Here is a 22344-nt window from a genome sequence, read left to right on the forward strand (position 1 = left end):
CGTTGGAGCAATGTCCCCACCGAATAACATCGGACCGACACCCCTCCGGCACAAACAACCGATTAGGCGGGCAACCGGGCGGAGGCGTTACCCCTTCTAAGGCCGTTTTGACCCTCGATTCAACCTCCCATGTGAGTGTGGAGACCACTAGGGTCCCGGGTAGGATGCACTCGGGAGTGGATGGGCGTTCGGAATGGTCAAAAATGCGAGAAAGGGAATCGGGTTTGACATTCTTGGAACCCAGGCGATACGAGAGAGAGAAGTCAAAACGTCCGAAAAAGAGTGCCCACCGCGCCTGCCTGGAGTTGAGTCGCTTGGCGGTTCTGATATATTCTAAATTCTTGTGATCGGTCCAAACTATAAAAGGTACCCCCGAACCCTCTAACCAATGGCGCCACTCCTCCAGTGCTAACTTCACTGCCAACAACTCTCTGTTGCCAATGTCGTAGTTGCGTTCCGCAGGTGATAACCGATGGGAAAGGAACGCGCAAGGGTGCATCTTGTCGTCAGAAGAGGAACGTTGGGAAAGTACCGCACCTACCCCCACCTCTGAAGCGTCCACCTCCACCACGAACTGACGCGAGGGATCGGGAGCTATGAGGATGGGAGCCGAAACAAAGCGGCTCTTGAGTTTGGTGAATGCAGCCTCGGCTGTATCGGACCACCTGAACGTCACTCTGGGGGAGGTTAAGGCGGTAAGAGGAGCGACTATCTGGCTAAAGTTGCGAACGAAACGCCGGTAGAAATTGGCGAATCCCAGAAACCTCTGTAGGGCCTTACGGGAATCTGGGCTTGGCCAATCCACCACAGCCTTAACCTTGTCAGGATCCATGCGAATACCTTCAGTCGAGACGATGTAACCTAGGAATGGAACGGATTGTGCATGAAAAATGCATTTCTCCGCCTTGACAAAAAGTCCATTCTCCAACAACCTCTGAAGCACTCGTCTGACGTGCTGAACGTGTTCCTGGAGAGAAGAAGAAAAAATCAGTATGTCATCCAGGTAAACATATATGAACTGATCAATCATATCTCTCAGCACGTCATTGACGAGTGCCTGGAAAACCGCTGGGGAGTTGGATAGCCCAAAAGGCATGACCAAATATTCGAAGTGCCCTCTGGGGGTGTTAAACGCGGTCTTCCATTCGTCCCCCCCCCTTATGCGAACCAAATGATATGCATTCCGTAAATCCAACTTAGTGAACACGGATGCTCCCTGTAACCTTTCAAAGGCTGAGGACATCAACGGTAAGGGATAGGTATTCTTCACTGTGATGTTATTCAACCTACGGTAATCAATGCAAGGACGCAGAGAACCGTCCTTCTTCCCCACAAAGAAGAACCCGGCCCCCGCTGGAGAAGAGGAAGGACGAATGAATCCAGATGCCAGAGAATCAGAGATGTATCTCTCCATAGCCTCCCTCTCAGGAACAGAGAGTGAATATAACTTGCCTTTAGGCGGAGACTCACCTGGCAATAATTCTATTGCACAGTCATAGGGACGATGCGGAGGAAGAGAAGCAGCACGGGACTTACTGAACACCTCCTTCAGGTCGAGGTATTCAACGGGCACGTTAGACAAATCCACTGCCTCCTCTAGAAACACAGAATCAGACACAGACGAACAAGCAGACACCAAACAGGACTCAAGGCACTTGTTACTCCACATGGATATAGAGTTATGACCCCAGTCAACTCTGGGGTTGTGTTGGGTGAGCCAAGGGTGGCCGAGAACTAATGGTGCAAGGGGTGAGTCCATGAGTAGAAATGATAGTGTCTCAGTGTGATTGCCAGAAGTGATGAGTGTGATAGGTTCAGTGGTGTGAGAAATGTTAGGGAGTTCTTGACCATTGAGAGCGTTGATGGATATCTTGTGCGAGAGTGAGGTGATAGGAATCTGGAGTTTGTGAGCGAGCTTGAAGTCCATGAAATTACCCTCTGCTCCTGAATCCAGTAAGGCTTGGGTGTCGTGCGTGTGGGTGGCCCATCTTAGTCTTACCGGGAGGAGAGTAGATGATGAGATCTTCTCTGTGGCGACACCATCCGATAGTAGCCTCATGCTTACTACCGGGCCTGATCTTTTACCGGGCAGGAGTGGATAAAGTGGCCCGCTCAACCACAGTAGAGACAGAGTCCTTGGGATCTCCGCCTCTCCCTCTCTTCCCGGGAGAGGCGAGCTCTCCCCAGCTGCATGGGTTCGTGAGTGGAGGCTGAACTGGCCGTGTTCCCGCCGCTGGCATGCCAGCCCTCCGTGTCGTTATACGGTCTGTTAGGGCATGCTCGGTGGCCAATACGACTCAGACGAGCGTCGACCCTCAAGGCTAGTTCCACTAGTCCATTTAAATTCCTGGGAAGGTCCAGAACATAAATCTCCTTCTGGATCCGGTCCTCCAGCCCATGCAGGAACATGTCCCACTGCGCCTCCTCGTTCCACTGACACTCTGCGGCCAGAGTGCGGAATTGGATGGAGTATTCCGATACTGAACGGTCTCCTTGGCGAAGGTCAGCGAGTAGTCTGGCCGCCTCCCTACCCGCCACGGCCCGATCGAAAACCCTTCTCATCTCCTCGGAGAGTGTCTGGAAAGAGGTGCAGCATGGGTCCTGGTTCGCCCACACCGCCGTTCCCCAAAGAGCCGCTTTGCCTGATAGCAGTGTGAGTACGAATGCTACCTTAGACTGTTCACGGTTGAAGGTCCGTGGCTGCAACGAGAATTGCATGGAACATCTCGTAAGAAAAGCTCTGCAATAGTCAGGATCACCTGAATAACCCTCTGGTGTCGGTAGCCGTGGCTCTAGCTGGGAATCCGGCTCTGGCGGGGCGGGTTGAACTGCCGGTGTAGGTGGCGCAGCGAGACCCCTCAGATGTTGTAATTGTTGGGTCAGCTGGGATACCTGCGTCACAAGGGCTTGTACTGCCTGACCTGTGCTGGAGATGTTCTCCTCTTGTTGATCCATTCTCGTGATACTGCGGGAAATGAATTCGGTCAGACTCGTTGAACTCGCTGCATCCATGGTCTGGTCAGATCGTTCTGTGACAATACAGAGGCGGATGCAAGATGCAAGCAACGATGGTTTAATGAATACAGTTTACAGCAGCAACAGGACAGACTGACTGTACTCAGATGGAATCCGACCCAGGGACTAGGGCGCATCTTCCGATGATAGCGTGCTGAGAAATCCAGGGGAGTGTGTCCGGATGTGTAGGAGGGAGCACAGCAGATAATCCACACAAGGGCGGTGAGAGATGAGTACGGACACACGACACAAACTCAGAGAAGTAACAACGATCTGACAACAAGAAACACTGGTTACAGAACATATAAAGGGAAGATAAGTGATTCCAGCTGGCACAGACAATCAGGCCGAGATTGGGAACCACGCCCACACAAACACGAGAGAGAGAGAGAGAGAGAGAGAGAGAGAAAGAGAGAGGGAGGCAGTGGATTCATGAACCGTGACATAAGAGTCTATAGGGGTAAGAGTCTATAGGGATAAGAGTCTATAGGGGTAAGAGTCTATAGGGATAAGAGTCTATAGGGGTAAGAGTCTATAGTGGTAAGAGTCTATAGGGATAAGAGTCTAGGGATAAGAGTCTATAGGGGTAAGAGTCTATAGGGATAAGAGTCTATAGGGATAAGAGTCTATAGGGGTAAGAGTCTATAGGGATAAGAGTCTATAGGGATAAGAGTCTATAGGGGTAAGAGTCTATAGGGATAAGAGTCTATAGGGGTAAGAGTCTATAGGGGTAAGAGTTAGAGGTCGATTGGGAATGGAGACAGTAAAAAAAAAACAGGCAGGGACTACCTAGACTTGTTTCATTTTCAGTTGCTAAACGTTTTCAACATTTTCCATTCCAAATTAACATGACCCAGATTTTATCACTGACATCCATTCTGGCATGTCCCACTCTCCTCTCTTCTCCACTTCATATAGATTCAGAATTCTGGGGAGGATATAGACAAGTCGTACCTGGCTCCTCCTGCGCCCGTCAAACAGTTCCTCATCTCTCCCCCTGCCTCGCCACCCGTGGGCTGGAGCCAGAGCGAAGACGCAACGCCTGTTATCAACTATGACCTGCTGTGCGCGGTGGCCAAGCTGGGCCCAGGTCAGTACATACATATACACACACACACACACATGCATACATACATAGATACATACATACATATTGACAGTCTACACACCCTACAAACTCATATAGCATGTACAGTGCCTTGCGAAAGTATTCGGCCCCCTTTTTTGTGAAGAATCAACAACAAGTGGGACACAATCATGAAGTGGAACGACATTTATTGGATATTTCAAACTTTTTTAACAAATCAAAAACTGAAAAATTGGGCGTGCAAAATTATTCAGCCCCTTTACTTTCAGTGCAGCAAACTCTCTCCAGAAGTTCAGTGAGGATCTCTGAATGATCCAATGTTGACCTAAATGACTAATGATGATAAATACAATCCACCTGTGTGTAATCAAGTCTCCGTATAAATGCACCTGCACTGTGATAGTCTCAGAGGTCCGTTAAAAGCGCAGAGAGCATCATGAAGAACAAGGAACACACCAGGCAGGTCCGAGATACTGTTGTGAAGAAGTTTAAAGCTGGATTTGGATACAAAAAGATTTCCCAAGCTTTAAACATCCCAAGGAGCACTGTGCAAGCGATAATATTGAAATGGAAGGAGTATCAGACCACTGCAAATCTACCAAGACCTGGCCGTCCCTCTTTCAGCTCATACAAGGAGAAGACTGATCAGAGATGCAGTCAAGAGGCCCATGATCACTCTGGATGAACTACAGAGATCTACAGCTGAGGTGGGAGACTCTGTCCATAGGACAACAATCAGTCGTATATTGCACAAATCTGGCCTTTATGGAAGAGTGGCAAGAAGAAAGCCATTTCTTAAAGATATCCATAAAAAGTGTAGTTTAAAGTTTGCCACAAGCCACCTGGGAGACACACCAAACATGTGGAAGAAGGTGCTCTGGTCAGATGAAACCAAAATTGAACTTTTTGGCAACAATGCAAAACGTTATGTTTGGCGTAAAAGCAACACAGCTCATCACCCTGAACACACCATCCCCACTGTCAAACATGGTGGTGGCAGCATCATGGTTTGGGCCTGCTTTTCTTCAGCAGGGACAGGGAAGATGGTTAAAATTGATGGGAAGATGGATGGAGCCAAATACAGGACCATTCTGGAAGAAAACCTGATGGAGTCTGCAAAAGACCTGAGACTGGGACGGAGATTTGTCTTCCAACAAGACAATGATCCAAAACATAAAGCAAAATCTACAATGGAATGGTTCAAAAATAAACAAATCCAGGTGTTAGAATGGCCAAGTCAAAGTCCAGACCTGAATCCAATCAAGAATCTGTGGAAAGAACTGAAAACTGCTGTTCACAAATGCTCTCCATCCAACCTCACTGAGCTCGAGCTGTTTTGCAAGGAGGAATGGGAAAAAATGTCAGTCTCTCGATGTGCAAAACTGATAGACATACCCCAAGCGACTTACAGCTGTAATCGCAGCAAAAGGTGGCGCTACAAAGTATTAACTTAAGGGGGCTGAATAATTTTGCACGCCCAATTTTTCAGTTTTTGTATGTTAAAAAAGTTTGAAATATCCAATAAATGTCGTTCCACTTCATGATTGTGTCCCACTTGTTGTTGATTCTTCACAAAAAAATACAGTTTTATATCTTTATGTTTGATGCCTGAAATGTGGCAAAAGGTTGCAAAGTTCAAGGGGGCCGAATACTTTCGCAAGGCACTGTATCTACTGGCACTGTTATCTGAACTGAGCTCATCAGCTATTGTGAGAATCCTAGGATGACAGTAAGATACCAGAAAGTGCACCAAGTAGCGTAAACACATTGTGCAGTATGCAGTATGCTGGACAGTTATCTAAGTATGAATGTGTATCAGAAAAAGAGATTAATCCTTACAATATTTACAATTTAGTAATTTAGTCGATGCTCTTATCCATGGGCGATTTACAGGAGCAATTAGGGTTAAGTGCCTTGCTCTAGGGCACATCGACAGATTTTTTCACCTAGTCGGCTCTGAGATTCAGACCAGCGACCTTTCGGTTACTGGCCCAACACTCATGAGCGCTATTCTGTTTCTTGAATTGCTCTCTTATGGCACACAAACTTCCTAATGGCATACTCTGAGACTGTCTATCTGGCTGAGTTAAGGGCTAGCATTGACCATACTCTGTGATTGTCTGTCTGGCTGAGTTAAGGGCTAGTGATGGCCATACTCTCTGACTGTCTGGCTGGATGAGTTAAGGGCTAGTGTTGGACATACTCTGTGATTGTCTGTCTGGCTGAGTTAAGGGCTAGTGATGGCCATACTCTCTAACTGTCTGGCTGGATGAGTTAAGGGCTAGTGTTGGACATACTCTGTGATTGTCTGTCGGGCTGAGTTAAGGGCTAGAATTGGCCATACTCAGGGACTGTCTGTCTGTCTGAATTAAAGGCTAGCGTGTGTCATACTCTGACCCTGTCTGTCTGGCTGAGTTAAGGGCTAGCATTGGCCAAACTCTGTGACTGTCTGTCTGTCTGAGTTAAGGGCTAGCGTTGGCCATACTCAGGGACTGTCTGTCTGGCTGAGTTAAGGGCTAGCGTTGGCCATACTCTGTCCCTGTCTCTCTTGCTAGGTAAAGGGCTAGCGTTGGCCATACTCTGTCCCTGTCTCTCTTGCTAGGTAAAGGGCTAGCGTTGGCATTCAGGAGGTGACCTTTTAGAAATGCCAGCCATATCAAACAGGGAGTGTTCTTTCTACTGGAGACAGGGCAGTAATGTCACATGGTTCAAGAGGTCACCGAGTTCTCAGAATGCTTCACTGTGTCATCTGTAGTCTTGTCTGTGCGGCCCAATACTGTGTCCTTTCTACTGAAGTGTGCACTCGTACACAACTCCCCAACAAATGTAAAAGCATTGAGCTAGAAGGCAGTTTCCACCATGTTTCTTACTGCAGCCATTTCCTTCCTCGTCTCCTCCCCTTTGAACTTCTCCTCCAATGGGTTTTGAGATGAGGAGAGAGGAGAATGGATGCAAGGAGTATGCTTTTGAGATCCCTATGAAGGAATGTGAACAAGTGCACACTTCGGAAGAATATACAGATTATTATTGTATTTGTTTACGATGGTATAGACCCTGGTTATCTATGGAAAGGAAACCCTTCTCACCAGTAATATGCCAACTTAACGGCAGACAGACGCTCTAGTTAGTTACTCCTTTATATGATTTAGTAGGTTCAGGAGGCAAAGAGATTGTCTTGGCCACTCCCAGCCTGGGTTTTTGTCTGTGGTTGTCTGGAAATCCAGACATCTGAATATTGCAGCACTTTGAGTGCCTCTATCTGGTCTACCTACAAACCTGAATGGCTGTCAAAGAAGATGTCATTGAGCATTGCTTTGACTTGGCTTCATCTTTTATGCACCTCCCCCAGCCCCTCAGCATAATGCATTACAGGAAAGAATAATGATTCCTACATTACATGATTTACCATGTTGCAGTGAAGACCCACCATCACAGTGCCGTTACTATGGTAACACCAGAAGGCATCAGGAAATAGGCCTTGGCTCTTGCTGGGGCTTCTTTAGCCTGCCTCTAAATCATATTAGTGCTCTGCTGCAGTGTGGCCCGCTGGCTCTCTCTGCTGGCCGCCTGTGGTAGTGACCTTCCCAAAACAAAATGGGGACTTTTTCTGGCAGACGGGCAGTGTGGGAAACCTCTTCTCATGTTTCCCTTGGCCCTGTCTGGTCTCCATGGCAACTGTGATGCAATCTGCATATGCATTTGTATTGCTTAACCCTGGGATTCTCCGGATCCCACAGCACCGACTACATCAAATCTTATCTGTGATACCTCAATTTTATGTACTGATACTGGCTGTATTTTTTAGGAATCATATAACATTTAATCCATGCCATAACAGTAATTTCCTGTTAAATATTAACAGGACATTACTGTTATGGCATGGATAAAATGTGTGTGTGTATGTATGTATATATATATATATATATATATATATATATTGTAATGACCTGACTAGATCATAAAGGAACAATTGTCCAGACTGAGGCTTGAGTTTACGAATTGACGGTTTATTAACCCAACTTACACAGAATACAGTTTTTCCGTATCCCACGCCAAATAAATGAAAGATACCCCATAAACCAACCGTGACCTTCTCTTGTGAATGCCAGACGTAAGAGAGAGAACAATAGCTAAACCTGGTTTTAACTTCCAATGCTCCATCCCCCTGCCCAACCCCCTCCACGCCACTCCGCCAACCGCCAGAATGCCAGGCATCAGAACATTCCAGGCATTCCCGTGATTGGCAGATAGCAGGTTGATTGGCATGTCGGACCCCGCAAACACTGGTAAGTACAACACAACCCACTATTAGCCTAACACATAACACACAGCTGTCTGTGCGGGTCCCTACACAGCCCCCCCACCACAAAGTCCCTCGTCCCCGAGGGAACAAACAGTGTCTCTGAAGCGACCCAGAGGTCTCCTTTGCCTGCGTGGCCGTGATGGTCGCAGAGTGTCCAGATGTGAAACAGGGGGCTCCATCCGGGGCAGGGGGCTACCCCTCTGGGACCCAGGGGATGAAGGCAGGGATATGGGGGACAAGGAAGCAGGAATGGGGAATACAGTCCGTGGCTCCGGGGAACCACGCGGTGACACAGGGAGGGAGACAGGGGAAGTGGGCTGTCTGGGGTTTGGGGAGAAGAGGCCCCTCTGTATGGAGCTAACCTGTCCTGGTGCAGTGCCACCTTTCTCCCCCTGGGAGGAAGCTGCACCCGGTAAACAACCTCCCCTACCCTCTCCAGGACACTGCAGGGCCCCACCCAGTGACTGTCCAACTTGGGGCATCTGCCTTTCTTTCTTAGGGGGCTGTAGACACCGACCAGCTCCCCAGCCACCAAGTGCCTTCCCCAGGTGTGCACGTCGTAGTTCCTTTTCTGCCTCACACCTGCATTCACCAGCTGCTCTCTGGCGAAGGTGTGGGCTGTCTCCAGGCGGTCCTGGAGTCTCCAGGCATACTCCGGCCCCAGGGGAACATGAGGGATATCCAGGGGCCGACCAAACGCCATCTCCGCAGGGGTGCGGATCTCTGTCCCCAGCATGAGGAGGCGTGCAGGAGGTGGAGTCTTGGACAGCGGAGCGGCATGCCATGAGGACCATAGACAGGTGCTTGTCCTAGTCACGCTGGTGTTTGGCAGAGACGATGGCCAGCTGCTGTCCAAGCGTTTTGTTGAAGCGCTCCACAAGGCCATCACTTTGAGGATGGAGAGGAGTAGTGCGGGTCTTGTGCATACCCAGCCTCTCACACATGGTGGCAAAAAAACACAAGACTCAAAGTTTCTGCCTTGGTCGCTGTGGATGGACTCTGCAGCTCCAAACCTGCTGAACATCCCCGCTGTCAGGGCGTCGACAATGGTCTCTGCCTCCTGTGGTGGGGAACGGCCCAACTACATCCACTCCCACCCTCTCCTTGGGAACTCCCACTGGGAACTGTTGGAGCTGAGCATGAGAACGGCCTGGGGGGCCCTTTCTCGTTGTGCAGTGGTCACAGCGGCGGCAAAAGTCCTCCACATCCCTCTTGTGCTGCCCCCAGTAAAAGCCCTGACGGAGGTGGCGGAGTGTTTTTGTGACCCCAAAGTGTCCAGTCCCCACCCCCCCATGAGTGCTCTGGGGCACAGCCTCCCGCACCACAAAGTCCCTCGTCCCGAGGGAACAAACAGTGTCTCTGAAGCAACCCAGAGGTCTCCTTTGCCTGCGTGGCCGTGATGGTCGCAGAGTGTCCAGATGTGAAACAGGGGGCTCCATCTGGGGCAGGGGGCTACCCCTCTGGGACCCAGGGGATGGAAGGAGTCAGCTCTCCCGTAGCTGACACCTTCCATGCCCGCTGTAGCATGCCATCAGCCAGCCGCAGTCTCTCAAACTGTGACCACAACCCTTTGGTCGCGAGTGAGAACGCTGTCACCTCTTCCCATGGTGGCCTCACCTGCGCCTCTACCCACTGTAGCCCTGGCTGTAGGTCTGTGTCCTGTCCCTGCTACTGCCCCCATTCAGCCACGTCGTCAGTCTGCAGCTCACAGCAGACAGGCCCGCTCGCCCGACACACTGTGGCACAGATCCTCTCCTCTGCACACAGCTCTCTCCCGTCCCTCTCTCCGCCCACAGTGGCGGCAGCCATCTGCAGTACAGGGCCGACGGGACATGGCGTCGGCATTGGAGCTGCGTGCCCCTGCCCTGTGCACCACTGTGAAGTAATATGGCTGAAGCTCCTCCAACCAGCCCCTCTGGCTCTCTGAACGACATGAGCCACTGGAGAGCAGAGTGGTCAGTCCTTACAGTAAAGGGCAGGCCACCCAGGTAGTACTTGAAGTGTTTGATGGAAGCCACAACAGCCAAGAGCTCCCGCCGGGTGACACAGTAGTGGCGCTCGTGTTTGTTTTGCTGAAGTATGCCACCACTCTCTCCCCCTCTGGCCCAGCACCCCACCCATGCCCACATTGCTCGCATCTGTGTCCAGGATAAAGGGCAAGGTGAGGTCAGGGGGAGCGAGCACGGGGCCTCGATCAGTGTACGTTTGAAGGTGTTGAAGGCTTCATCACACTCCACTGTCCAAGTGAAGGCCTTCGGCAGCAGGCGGTTCAGGGGAACAGCTACGCTTGAGAAGCCCCTTACAAACCTCCTGTAGTACGAGGCCAGGCCCAGGAAGCTCTTCAGCTGACGCTGGTCGGTGGGGGTGGGCCAGTCTCAGACAGCACCCACCTTGTCCTCCATGGTGCTGATCCCCTCCTTCCCCACTCGGTGGCCCAAGAAGGACACCTCTCTCCTCATGAAGTAGCACTTCTTGGGGTGGAGCTTCAGACCTGCGGCAGCCACCCGCTCCAGCACACGCCAAAGCGCCACCAGGGCTGCTTTGAAGGAGCTGCCATGGGCCAGGATGTCATCAAGGTATACCAGACACTGCTGACGGGGGATGCCATCCAGCACCCTGTCCATCAAACGCTCAAAAGTAGCTGGGGCGTTGCACAGGCCGAAGCACAGGACCTTGAACTGCCAGTGTTCTCTGTTAGTGGAGAATGCCGTTTTGGCTCTGGCCTCTGGGGAGAGAGGCACCTGCCAGTAGCCACTGCGGAGGTCTAGTGAGGAGAAGCAGGTGGACCCCGTAACCAGGTCCAGCGACTCATTGATATGTGGTATGGGGTATGAGTCCTTCCTGGTTACCTCATTCAGCCTCCTGTAGTCCACACAGAACCTCAGCTTGCCCTCCTTCTTAGGAACCATGACGACTGGCGCCGCCCAGGGGCTGTCTGAGGGCTCGATGAAGTCTCCCCGCTGCATCTCCAATACAGCCCTGTCTGCCGCCTCCTGGCGTGCCAGCGGGATACGGCGGGGACGCATCTTGATGGGTCGAGCATCACCTGTGTCGATCTCATGCTGCACCAGATGAGTCTGACCCACCTCCTCCTCACTCAGCGCAAAGCTGTCTCTGAATTCAAACAGCAACTGCCACAACCGTTCCTGCTGCTCGGGGTCAAGACCAACACAGTTCCTCCCCCATATCTCCCTCACTGCAGACAGTGTCCTCTCCTCTCCTCTCCCATCTGGGGTAGCTGGGCTGGGGGAGCGTGGCCCGGGCTCACGGAGAGATGTGTCGTGGAGGTAGTTGGGGGAATGTAACACACAGCCATAGGTGACAGGGGGGCTGTCACACACTGATGTGGGGGAGCGGGGGCAGCCATGAGTCTCTGCTGCTCTAACTGTTGGAGTAAAGGGTTTGTTGGGGGGAGCCATGGTGACTGCCGGCCCTCCCTGGAAGCTCAGTGTGCCCCCATTTTAGGTCTAACTGGCAGCCTGTGCTCCTAAGAAAGTCCAACCCCGGGATACAAGGGTCCTGCACAGCCGCCACCCACACAAGATGACTCACAGCCCTGCCCCCTATGGTCAGAGTCATTATTCCCTTCCCTTTCATGGTGCCAGCTCACCTGTGACTGTGCGGAACTGCACAGTTGTGTGCTCACACTGAGTCCAACCTGGCACAATATCCGTCCTCACCAGAGTTACTGTGGACCCAGTATCCACCAGGGCAGAGCAGGGCACCCCCGCCACAGTGACAGGGACATGACAAACGTCCCCAACACAGGTCCGGCCCACCACAACAACAGGCTCCAGCCGCTTGCCCTCGTCTGCTTCTGGGGGAAGTGGAGCCTTGCTTCCCCGTCTGTGCCGGTGGTCTCCCGCTGAAGATGATGGTGGTTGGGATAGAAAGCAAGGGGTTGGCACTACCCGGTCTATGAGCTGTTTCCCTGAGCTCTGGGGAACATGGGGCAATCCTGGCTGGCTACAACCCCAGCAGACCCTGGGATCAGGGCGTGTGATTCGTGCCGCCTGGAGCAACACAGCACGGATGAGTTCTGTCATTTCAGCCACCCATGCAGGCTTTTCTGTCTCTGGGCTGCTCTGCCCCACAGCCCGCACAGAAGGTCTGTCTCCCGCCAGTATGAACTGGTCCCGTGCTAGCTCGCTCTGCAAGGAGGGGGGCATGTGAGCATATGTCTGCCGAGAGAGACTCTCAATGTCATTAGCTAGCACCCGTAGAGGCTCTCCAGGCTGCCTGCGTCTATTACTCAGTTCGGAGCGCAGCAGCCCGGGCTGTACACACTGTCCATAGCGCCTCCTCAGTGCTCCCATTAAAGCCCCATAATCATGTCTGTCCTCTGGGCTAATCAATATCAAACAGGCCAGAGCTTCATCCGTGAGGCATAAAGCCAACTGCAGTGCCCTTTCTTCATTCGACCACCATCTAAAATGAGCTAACAGTTCAAAATGAGCATGAAAAGCTTCCCAATCCGCCTTACCGGAATACTTCAGGGTCTTAACAGATACGGACGCAGCCGGGAACTGGGCGCCGCCATGTTTGTTTACATCCTGAACCCCAGATTCCTTGTCCTGCCGCGTCGACATCACCCCTTCGGTCCGCCCACCAGAATCCGCGCGAAGCATAGTCGACGAAGGACTCGTGCCCTCTTCAGCCGCCATCACTCTAACGTCCTCCCTCAAGCGGCCTCTGGGCTCTGACGCCATGGCGATCTCCTCAGCCAGATCCTCCGACGTCCATGCACACGCACCTCCTTGGCCATAATCGTCCCGTACCTCCACTTCACTTTCGGATTCTCTTGAAGCATTTTCAACCCCCGTGCTCACCTATGGTAGCTAGCCACAGAAGTCAGCTACCTCGCTGGCAAATTTTTACCAACATTTTTACTTCTGACACCAATGTAATGAAACAGCAGGCAGCAGGTCTCGAACCCTCGACCTTCGAGCCCGAGGTCCGGCGCGCTATCTACTGTGCCGCAAAAGCACGCTCGTGCGGCAGGGTCGATTTCCGCTATTATAAACCCAGGGTCGTTACAATATACACACTACCGTTCAAAAGTTGAGGTCACTTAGAAATGTCCTTGTTTTTTAAAGAAAAGCTCATTTTTTTGTCTATTAAAATAACATCAAATTGATCAGAAATACAGAGAAGCCATTGTTAATGTTGTAAATGACTATTGTAGCTGAAAACGATGGATTTTTAATGGACAAAAAAAAATCAGCAAAGGACCCCCACTACATGATGCTGCCAGCCTCGTGCTTCACGGTTGGGATGGTGTTCTTCGGCTTGCAAGCATCCCCCTTTTTCCTCCAAACATAACGATGGTCATTATGGCCAAACAGTTCTATTTTTGTTTCATCAGACCAGAGGACATTTCTCCAAAAAGTACGATCTTTGTCCCCATGTGCAGTTGCAAACCGTAGTCTGGCTTTTTTATGGCGGTTTTGGAGCAGTGGCTTCTTCCTTGCTGAGCGGCCTTTCAGGTTATGTCGATATAGGACTCATTTTACTGTGGATAGAGATACTTTTGTACCTGTTTCCTCCAGCATCTTCACCAGGTCCTTTGCTGTTGTTCTGGGAAATGAGCGGACATGAGCAGTATGAAGGCTGCGTGGTCCCATGGTGTTTATACTTGCATACTATTGTTTGTACAGATGAACGTGGTACCTTCAGGCTTTTTGAAATTGCTTCCAAGGATGAACCAGATTTGTGGAGGTCTCCAATTTCTTTTCTGAGGTCTTGGCGGATTTCTTTGGATTTTCCCATGATGTCAAGCAAAGAGGCACTGAGTTTGATGGTAGGCCTTGAAATACATCCACAGGTACACCTCTAATTGACTCAAATTATGTCAATTAGCCCATCAGAAGCTTCTAAAGCCATGACATAATTTCTGGAATTTTCCAAGCTGTTCAAAGGCACAGTCAACTTAGTGTATGTAAACTTCTGACCCACTGGAATTGTGATGCAGTGAATTATAAGTGAAATAATCTGTCTGTGAAAAATAGTTGGAAAAATTAGTTGTGTCATGCACAAAGTGTAGATGTCCTAATCGACTTGCCAAAACTATAGTTTGTTAAACCTCTCTGGGATATGTGGGACGCTAGCGTCCCACCTGGCCAAAAGGCAGTGAAAATGCAGAGCGCCAAATTCAAATAAATTACTATAAAAATTAAACCTTCATGAAATCTCACATGTAAGATACCAAATCAAAGCTACACTTGTTGTGAATCCAGCCAACATGTCAGATTTCAAAAAGGTTTTTCGGAGAAAGCAAACGATGCTATTATCTGAGGATAGCACCTCCGTAAACAAAGAGAGAAAAACATATTTCAACCCTGCAGGCTCGACACAAAACGCAGAAATAAAAATATAATTAATGCCTTACCTCTGACGAGCTTCTTTTGTGGGCACTCCAATGTCCCAATGTCACATGTCCCATAAACATCACAAATGGTCCTTTTGTTTGATGAATTCTGCCGATATATATCCAAAATTTCAATTTATTTGGCGTGTTTGATCCAGAAAGACACCGGTTTCAACCTGTGATACGTGACTACAAAATATCTCAAAAGTTACCTGTAAACTTTGCCAAAACATTTCAAACTACTTTTGTCATACAACTTTAGGTATTTTTTAACGTGAATAATCGATCAAATTGAAGACGGGATTATCTGTGTTCAATACAGGAGGAAAACAAACTCTGGTCACGCTCCTCTAACAGTACACTACAAGTGACCCTCGTTCTGAACAGGGCTACTTCTTCATTACACAAAGGAAAAACCTTAATCAATGTCTAAAGACTGATGACATCCAGTGGAAGCGATAGGAACTGCAAGAAGGTCTCTTAGAAATCCGGATTCCCAATGAAAACCTATTTAAAAGAGAGTGACCTAAAAAAAAAAATCTGAATGGTTTGTCCTCAGGGTTTGCCTGCTAAATAAGTTCTGTTATACTCACAGACATGATTCAAACAGTTTTATAAACTTAAGAGTGTTTTTCTATCCAAATCTACTAATAATATGCATATCTTATCTTCTGGGGATGAGTAGCAGGCAGTTAAATATGGGCATGCATTTCATTTGGACGTGAAAATACCAAGAGGTTTTAACACGACATATTTGGAGTGGTTGAAAAACAAGTTTTAATGACTCCAACCTATAAACTGTAAACTTCCGACTTCAACTCTATATATCTATATATCTATATGTGTGTATTCTGTCTCCTCCCCTATTGGAGTAGTTGGGCACACGATAGCAACAAGAGACAGTGTGATCCTATCCTAGTCTGCAGTACATTTCATTAGGCTGCAGCCAGCCAGTGTTATTCCAGCTGATAACGTCAGCCATCGCAGGGGAGGTTCCCCCTTTTCAACAAGTGCTAGGCTAACACTCAGTTCATAGTTCTAGAGGAGCCATGTTATACAAGCATTTCGCTACACCTGCAATAACATCTGCTAAATATGTGTATGCAACCATTCAAATGTGATTTCATTTGATTTTCTGATCCTGCGGCTTAGCGGTTAGCGTTGTTTTTTTTAATGACTGTTGGGCTTATTTACAGGCTCCTCTACCTCAGGTACCATAAGCTTGGATCTGTCCTGCAGTCTGTTCAATCTGCTTCAATTGTAGATCAGACTTTCATTGGCCATGGAATGATGATGTAGGGCTGTTGATGGATGTGTGGCATTCTAAAGGCAAATCAAGTCTGGTGTATTAAAGTCTTAATCTGTTTTTCTCTCTTCTCTTTCTCAACCCCTTTCTACCCCTTTTCTCTCTTCTCTTTCTCAACCCCTTTCTACCCCTTTTCTCTCTTCTCTTTCTCAACCCCTTTCTACCCCTTTTCTCTCTTCTCTTTCTCAACCCCTTTCTACCCCTTTTCTCTCTTCTCTTTCTCAACCCCTTTCTACCCCTTTTCTCTCTTCTCTTTCTCAACCCCTTTCTACCCCTTTTCTCTCTTCTCTTTCTCAACCCCTTTCTACCCCTTTTCTCTCTTCTCTTTCTCAACCCCTTTCTACCCCTTTTCTCTCTCTCTTTCTCACGCTCTCTTCTGTTTCTCTACCCCTTTCTACCCCTTTTCTCTCTCTCTTTCTCATGCTCTCTTCTCTTTCTCAACCCCTTTCTACCCCTTTTCTCTCTTCTCTTTCTCAACCCCTTTCTACCCCTTTTCTCTCTCTCTTTCTCAACCCCTTTCTACCCCTTTTCTCTCTCTCTTTCTCATGCTCTCTTCTCTTTCTCAACCCCTTTCTACCCCTTTTCTCTCTTCTCTTTCTCAACCCCTTTCTACCCCTTTTCTCTCTCTCTTTCTCACGCTCTCTTCTCTTTCTCAACCCCTTTTTACCCCTTTTCTTTCTCACGCTCTCTTCTCTTTCTCAACCCCTTTCTACCCCTTTTCTCTCTCTCTTTCTCACACTCTCTTCTCTTTCTCAACCCCTTTCTACCCTTTTTCTCTCTTCTCTTTCTCAACCCCTTTCTACCCCTTTTCTCTCTTCTCTTTCTCAACCCCTTTACCCCTTTTCTCTCTTCTCTTTCTCAACCCCTTTCTTCCCCTTTTCTCTCTTCTCTTTCTCAACCCCCTTCTACCCCTTTTCTCTCTCTCTTTCTCAACCCCTTTATACCCCTTTTCTCTCTCTCTTTCTCTATCCTTCGCTGTCTCTCTCATTCCATCCCTGCCTACCCTCTCCTTCTTTAGGGGAGAAGTATGAACTGCATGCGGGCACTGAGTCAACCCCCAGCGTTGTGGTGCATGTGTGCGACAGCGATGCAGAGGATGACGACGAAGCGCGGCCCAAGCAGAAACAGCAGATCGTCCAAACCCGGCGCCCAGACGGCCCGTCGCAAGTCCTGAACTAGGACGCCCGTTACGGACCCCACTCCTACGACCCCAACACACACATGCACCAAGCCCTGTCTTCTCTGTCTCAGGAGTCGCACAGCAAGACAACGCCCCTCATTTCAGTTCAACCCAAAACACACAAACAGCAGACAGTTGGTGGTGTTTGTGGAGGGAGCATGGCTATTGGATGGGATGAGGCGGCCTGGCCTGTATGGACGATGGAGGATGGATGAGATTTACACACACTCATCACACTCAAAGGAAAGGGAGGGAGGGGTGAGGGTGCCTAACTCTTGACCCCTGACCTCGGATCAGCCAGGGGCAGTAATGTAACAACTTGTCCTCCTAAAGCAGGCCCCCTGTCATAGATTATACACTCAGCTCTCATCTGTAGTAGTTCTTCTGTAGTAGTTCTTATTTCCTTCCTGCTTACTGTCGCTGGTTAGTTGTGTCACGCAGTGGTCTTTCGGGGACATGCTATACCTCTAATGAGGTTTTGAGTTTTTTTTATATACATTTGTTCTTCTGATTGTTTGTCTGTTCTTCTTCTGCTATTTATGATATCAGCTGATTGGTTGTTTCTGCTAACACAGAATGGGGATTGGTTGTCTGGTATTCCTCTTCTTGTCTTCATGTATATATAAGAACATACTCCTACAGAGACTCAAACACTAAACTGTTATATAAAGCAAAGGAACCTATGGAGGTCACTCTAATTAGCAACAGGTGGCCATGTGGTAACATCAAAGTTGTGGTGGTGTTTGCATTTGATTTCATTTTGGGGGAGGGTTCTGCTTATGTCCTTTTAATCAGAGAGGTGTCTATTGAAGTGTTGCTGAACTAGCTGTGCATTCTTCTTAACATGTATTTGATACCACAAACAATTGTTTTTTTGCATGCTTACTAACATAGCCGGGAGCTGAGGCATTTTATACTGGTCAAGATGACAGGGAAATGGAATGAAGCTTTTGACGACACGCATATCTCTAGTTTTATTGTTTCAGGTGAGAGGGGAGAGGCTGGCTGGGTGAGTAAAAAGACAGAGTGAATGAGACCTTTACAGTGTGAGTAAAAGCCTAAGAGTTGGGCTTTAGGATAGGAGTAAAAGCTAAGAGTTGGGCTTTAGGATAGGAGTAAAAGCCTAAGATTTGAGCTTTAGGATAGAAGTAAAGCCTAAGAGTTGGGCTTTAGAGTAGAAGCAAAAACTAAGAGTTGAGCTTTAGAGTTGAAGTAAAGGCTAAGAGTTGGGCTTTAGAGTAGAAGTAAAGGCTAAGACTAATCTCCTACAGGAGTGTTGACATTTTCAGAGGGCATTTATTTTTATTCCATCTTTCCGGTAATGTTTTGGGGTCTTTTTATGATATCAACACAGCTTTCTTCTTCTCAGACCTATATGGCTTGTTTTACACTGAAAATCTCTCAATCTGTCAGCTCTTAAAATGTAAGACTGCTTCTTAGTTCTTGCTGTAAATAGCTCAATAGTCATTAGGTGGAAATAGTCCATTAGGTTTAAATGATTGACATTAAGCGTTGGTGAGAAATTGAAAAAGTTTCATTTGCCACCCAGCCTCTGGAGATATCAAACAAAGCCTTCATCTCACCTTGCTGTCACAGCACAAACCTTTGGAAACTCAAGAAACTAAAGAGAAAGTAAAAAAATATATGTTATTAAAAATTTGTTTTATTGTCACATGAAATGTGTTTTACAGGGTCAGTCATAGTAGTACAGCGCCCCTAGAGCAAATTACTCTAATTTGGAATACTGCTGCATTAACAGTTGTTACTTTGCTCACAGCAACTCCCAAATAAAATTTATAATTAATTAATTTACTGTGCTTTTAGTCATTCATTTGAATCCTATCCTAAATATCTCAGGAGTAAATTTAAGAGTAACTTTTACCAGAATGATAGATGTTTCTCCTGACCATGCACTTTGAATAACAACAAGCATAAAATGTCAACTATAATGTAATGTGTCTGTTATTGGTCTGTCTGCATGCGAGCACTTTATTGTCAGCAGTCTTTTTTCTTCTCACTGTAATGGCAGTCTTTTTTCTTCTCACTGTAAAGGCAGTCTTTTTTCTTCTCACTGTAAAGGCAGTCTTTTTTCTTCTCGCTGTAAAGGCAGTCTTTTTTTCTTCTCGCTGTAGAGGCAGTCTTTTTTCTTCTCGCTGTAAAGGCAGTCTTTTTTTCTCGCTGTAAAGGCAGTCTTTTTTCTTCTCCCTGTAAAGGCAGTCTTTTTTCTTCTCATTGTAGAGGCAGTCTTGCTAGAGAGAATGTTCTGTATTTCTTTTGTTATTTTTTTAATCTTCTGTTTTTCAAGATGAACACCTGGGTAGCCTTCTCACTAGCAGAGCAGTGTGAGTTTAACACTCAATATCTCTTGTTACTGGGGTTTTGAAGGCTCGGAGGCCTTTGGATATATGTGCAGGAGTGTACTACTGAATAGGTGTGGTAGGAAGAACAGGAAAATGTGTCTTTTGAGATGATGGTTGGTTGCAACCACAGAACAAATGTGTGTTTTTGTTTTTTGTCCCTGGAACATAATTTCAAGTGCAAGCTTTGTCCTTTCAGAGGTGACTTCTAAAAACCAAGCAGCCAGCGAGTGTTGAAACACAATGCAATGGCACAGAATCTTTCTAGTTGTGCTGACTGGTGATAATATTGCTGATTGATGACTAAGAAAATAATTATGTTGATGAGGCTGATCTGATGTTTTCTACCGACTGCTGTCTCTGAAACTGGGAGCGTTTTGGGTCACAGGCGAAACGAGAAACATTTATAGTCATGTTGTTGCCGAAGCCAGTTCCAGTATGCGGCTCAAAAAATGTTGGCTTCTAATTTTATGTTGATGTAAAGATAAATAAATAAAAAGTTCTGAAATGCTCGATCAAATCAATTCTTATTGTGTCGTGTTAAAAATGGACTCAATGTTGTTGTTTTTGGAACGTCTACAAAGCAAAACGGTTAATACTGTCCGTTACTGTTGTATACTGTTCTGTTGAAATCTGAATATTATGTCTAGTACTGTAGTTATCCAGAACACGAAGTAGCAATCAAGCAATAATTTACAGTTATATACAGGTATCTGTATTTTATGTTGTGTACTAATTTCCAGAGTTTGTTGTCTCTGACTGTTACAACAGTACTTGCTTATATTTTTGTGGTATGATGGTCATTCGTTTCACGTGAGAAATACATAAAGAACTATTCTTAAAGACGTTTGGAGTTTGTGTTTTTTAAGCTCCGGCATAGTCCGTTTTTCCTTTTGCCCTGAATGTACTGTATCTTCAAATATACGACATATGCTACGTTACAGTTGAAGCCGGAAGTTTACGTACACTTAGGTTGGAGTCCTTAAAACTCGTTTTTCAACCACTCCACAAATTTCTTGTTAACAAACTATAGTTTTGGCAAGTTGATTAGGACATCTACTTTGTGCATGACGCAAGTAATTTTTCCAACAATTGTTTACAGACAGATTATCCTTTTTGGGATAGGAGGCAGCATTTTCACTTTTGGATGAATAGCGTGCCCAGAGTGAACTGCCCCCTACTCTGTCCCAGATGCTAATATATGCATATTATTAGTAGTATTGGATGGAAAAAACTCTGAAGTTTCTAAAACTGTTTGAATGATGTCTGTGAGTATAACAGAACTCATATGGCAGGCAAAAACCTGAGAAAAATCCAACCAGGAAGTGGGAAATCTGAGGTTTGTAGTTTTTCAAAGCTTGGCCTCCCGAATACACAGTGTCTATGGGGTCAAGTTGCACTTCCTAAGGCTTCCACTAGATGTCAACCGTCTTCAGAAACTTGTTTCAAACATCTGCTATAAAGGAGGGGGGAATGGGAGCTGAATGAGTCATGGGTCTGGCAGAGTGTCTCAGGCTCGTGACGCGCGGTCCCGACAGAGTTAGCTCTCGTTCCAGTGCTTTTCTACAGACAATGGAATTCTCCGGTTGAAACCTTATTGATGATTTATGTTAAAAACATCCTAAAGATGGATTCCATACATCGTTTGACTTGTTTCTACGATCTGTAACAGAACTTTTCGAGTTTTTGTTTGGACGAAGTGCTCGCGCCTCGTGAAGATGGATTACTGGGCTGAACACGTCGACAACAAGTGGCTATTTGGTCATAAATTATGGACTTTATGGAACAAATCAGTAATTTATTGTCGAACTGGGATTCATGGGAGTGCATTCTGATGAAGATCATCAAAGGTAAGTGAATATTTATAATGTTATTTCTAACTTCTGTTGACTCCAACATGGCGGATATTTTTCTGGCTGTTTTGGGCTCTGAGCGCCGTACTCAGATTATGCTTTTTCCGTAAAGTTTTTTAAAAATCTGACACAGCGGTTGCATTAAGGAGAAGTCTATCTTTAATTCTGTGAATAACACTTGTATCTTTTCTCAATGTTTATGATGAGTATTTCTGCAAAATCACCGGATGTTTTGGAATCAAAACATTACTAAATGTAACACGCCAATGTAAACTGAGATTTTTTTATATAAATATGCACATTATCAAACAAACATACATGTATTGTGTAACATGATGTCCTATGAGTGTCATCTGATGAAGATCATCAAAGGTTAGTGATTAATTTTATCTATATTTCTGCTTTTTGTGACTCCTATTTCTGGCTGGGGAAATGGCTGTGTGTTTTTTTTGACTTGGCTCCGCTAGCGGAACACTTGCCCTAGAAAGGTTATTTCACTTATAATTTACTCACAATTCCAGCGGGTCAGTTTACATACACTATGTTGACTGTGCCTTTAAACAGCTTGGAAAATTCCAGAACATGATGTCATGGCTTTAGAAACTTCTGATAGGCTAATTGAAATCATTTGAGTCAATTGGAGGTGTATCTCTGGATATATTTCAAGGCCTACCTTCAAACTCAGTGCCTCTTTTCTTGACGTCTTGGGAAAATCAAAACAAATCAGCCAAGACCTCATAAAAAAAAATGTGTAGACCTCCACAAGTCTAGTTCATCCTTGGGAGCATTTTCCAAACACCTGAAGGTACCACATTCAATACGCAACTATAAACACCATGGGACCACGCAGACATTATACTACTCAGGAAGGAGACA

At 47.0% G+C, this 22344-nt stretch overlaps 1 protein-coding gene across 2 annotated transcripts in view; it reads left to right on the top strand.

Moving 5' to 3' along the window:
- Positions 1 to 20460, top strand: part of rcan3 (regulator of calcineurin 3) — a 93597-nt gene extending 73137 nt beyond the window's left edge. For both annotated transcript variants that reach the window (XM_031829202.1, XM_031829203.1), the window contains exons 3-4: positions 3934 to 4105; positions 17097 to 20460. In XM_031829202.1, the coding sequence (XP_031685062.1) occupies positions 3934 to 4105; positions 17097 to 17257 (333 nt within the window). In that variant the 3' untranslated portion in view covers positions 17258 to 20460. The remainder of the gene's footprint in view (positions 1 to 3933; positions 4106 to 17096) is intronic.
- The last annotated feature ends 1884 nt before the right edge of the window (positions 20461 to 22344 follow it).

Source organism: Oncorhynchus kisutch, linkage group LG7, assembly GCF_002021735.2.
Source record: "Oncorhynchus kisutch isolate 150728-3 linkage group LG7, Okis_V2, whole genome shotgun sequence".
NCBI lineage: Eukaryota > Metazoa > Chordata > Actinopteri > Salmoniformes > Salmonidae > Oncorhynchus > Oncorhynchus kisutch.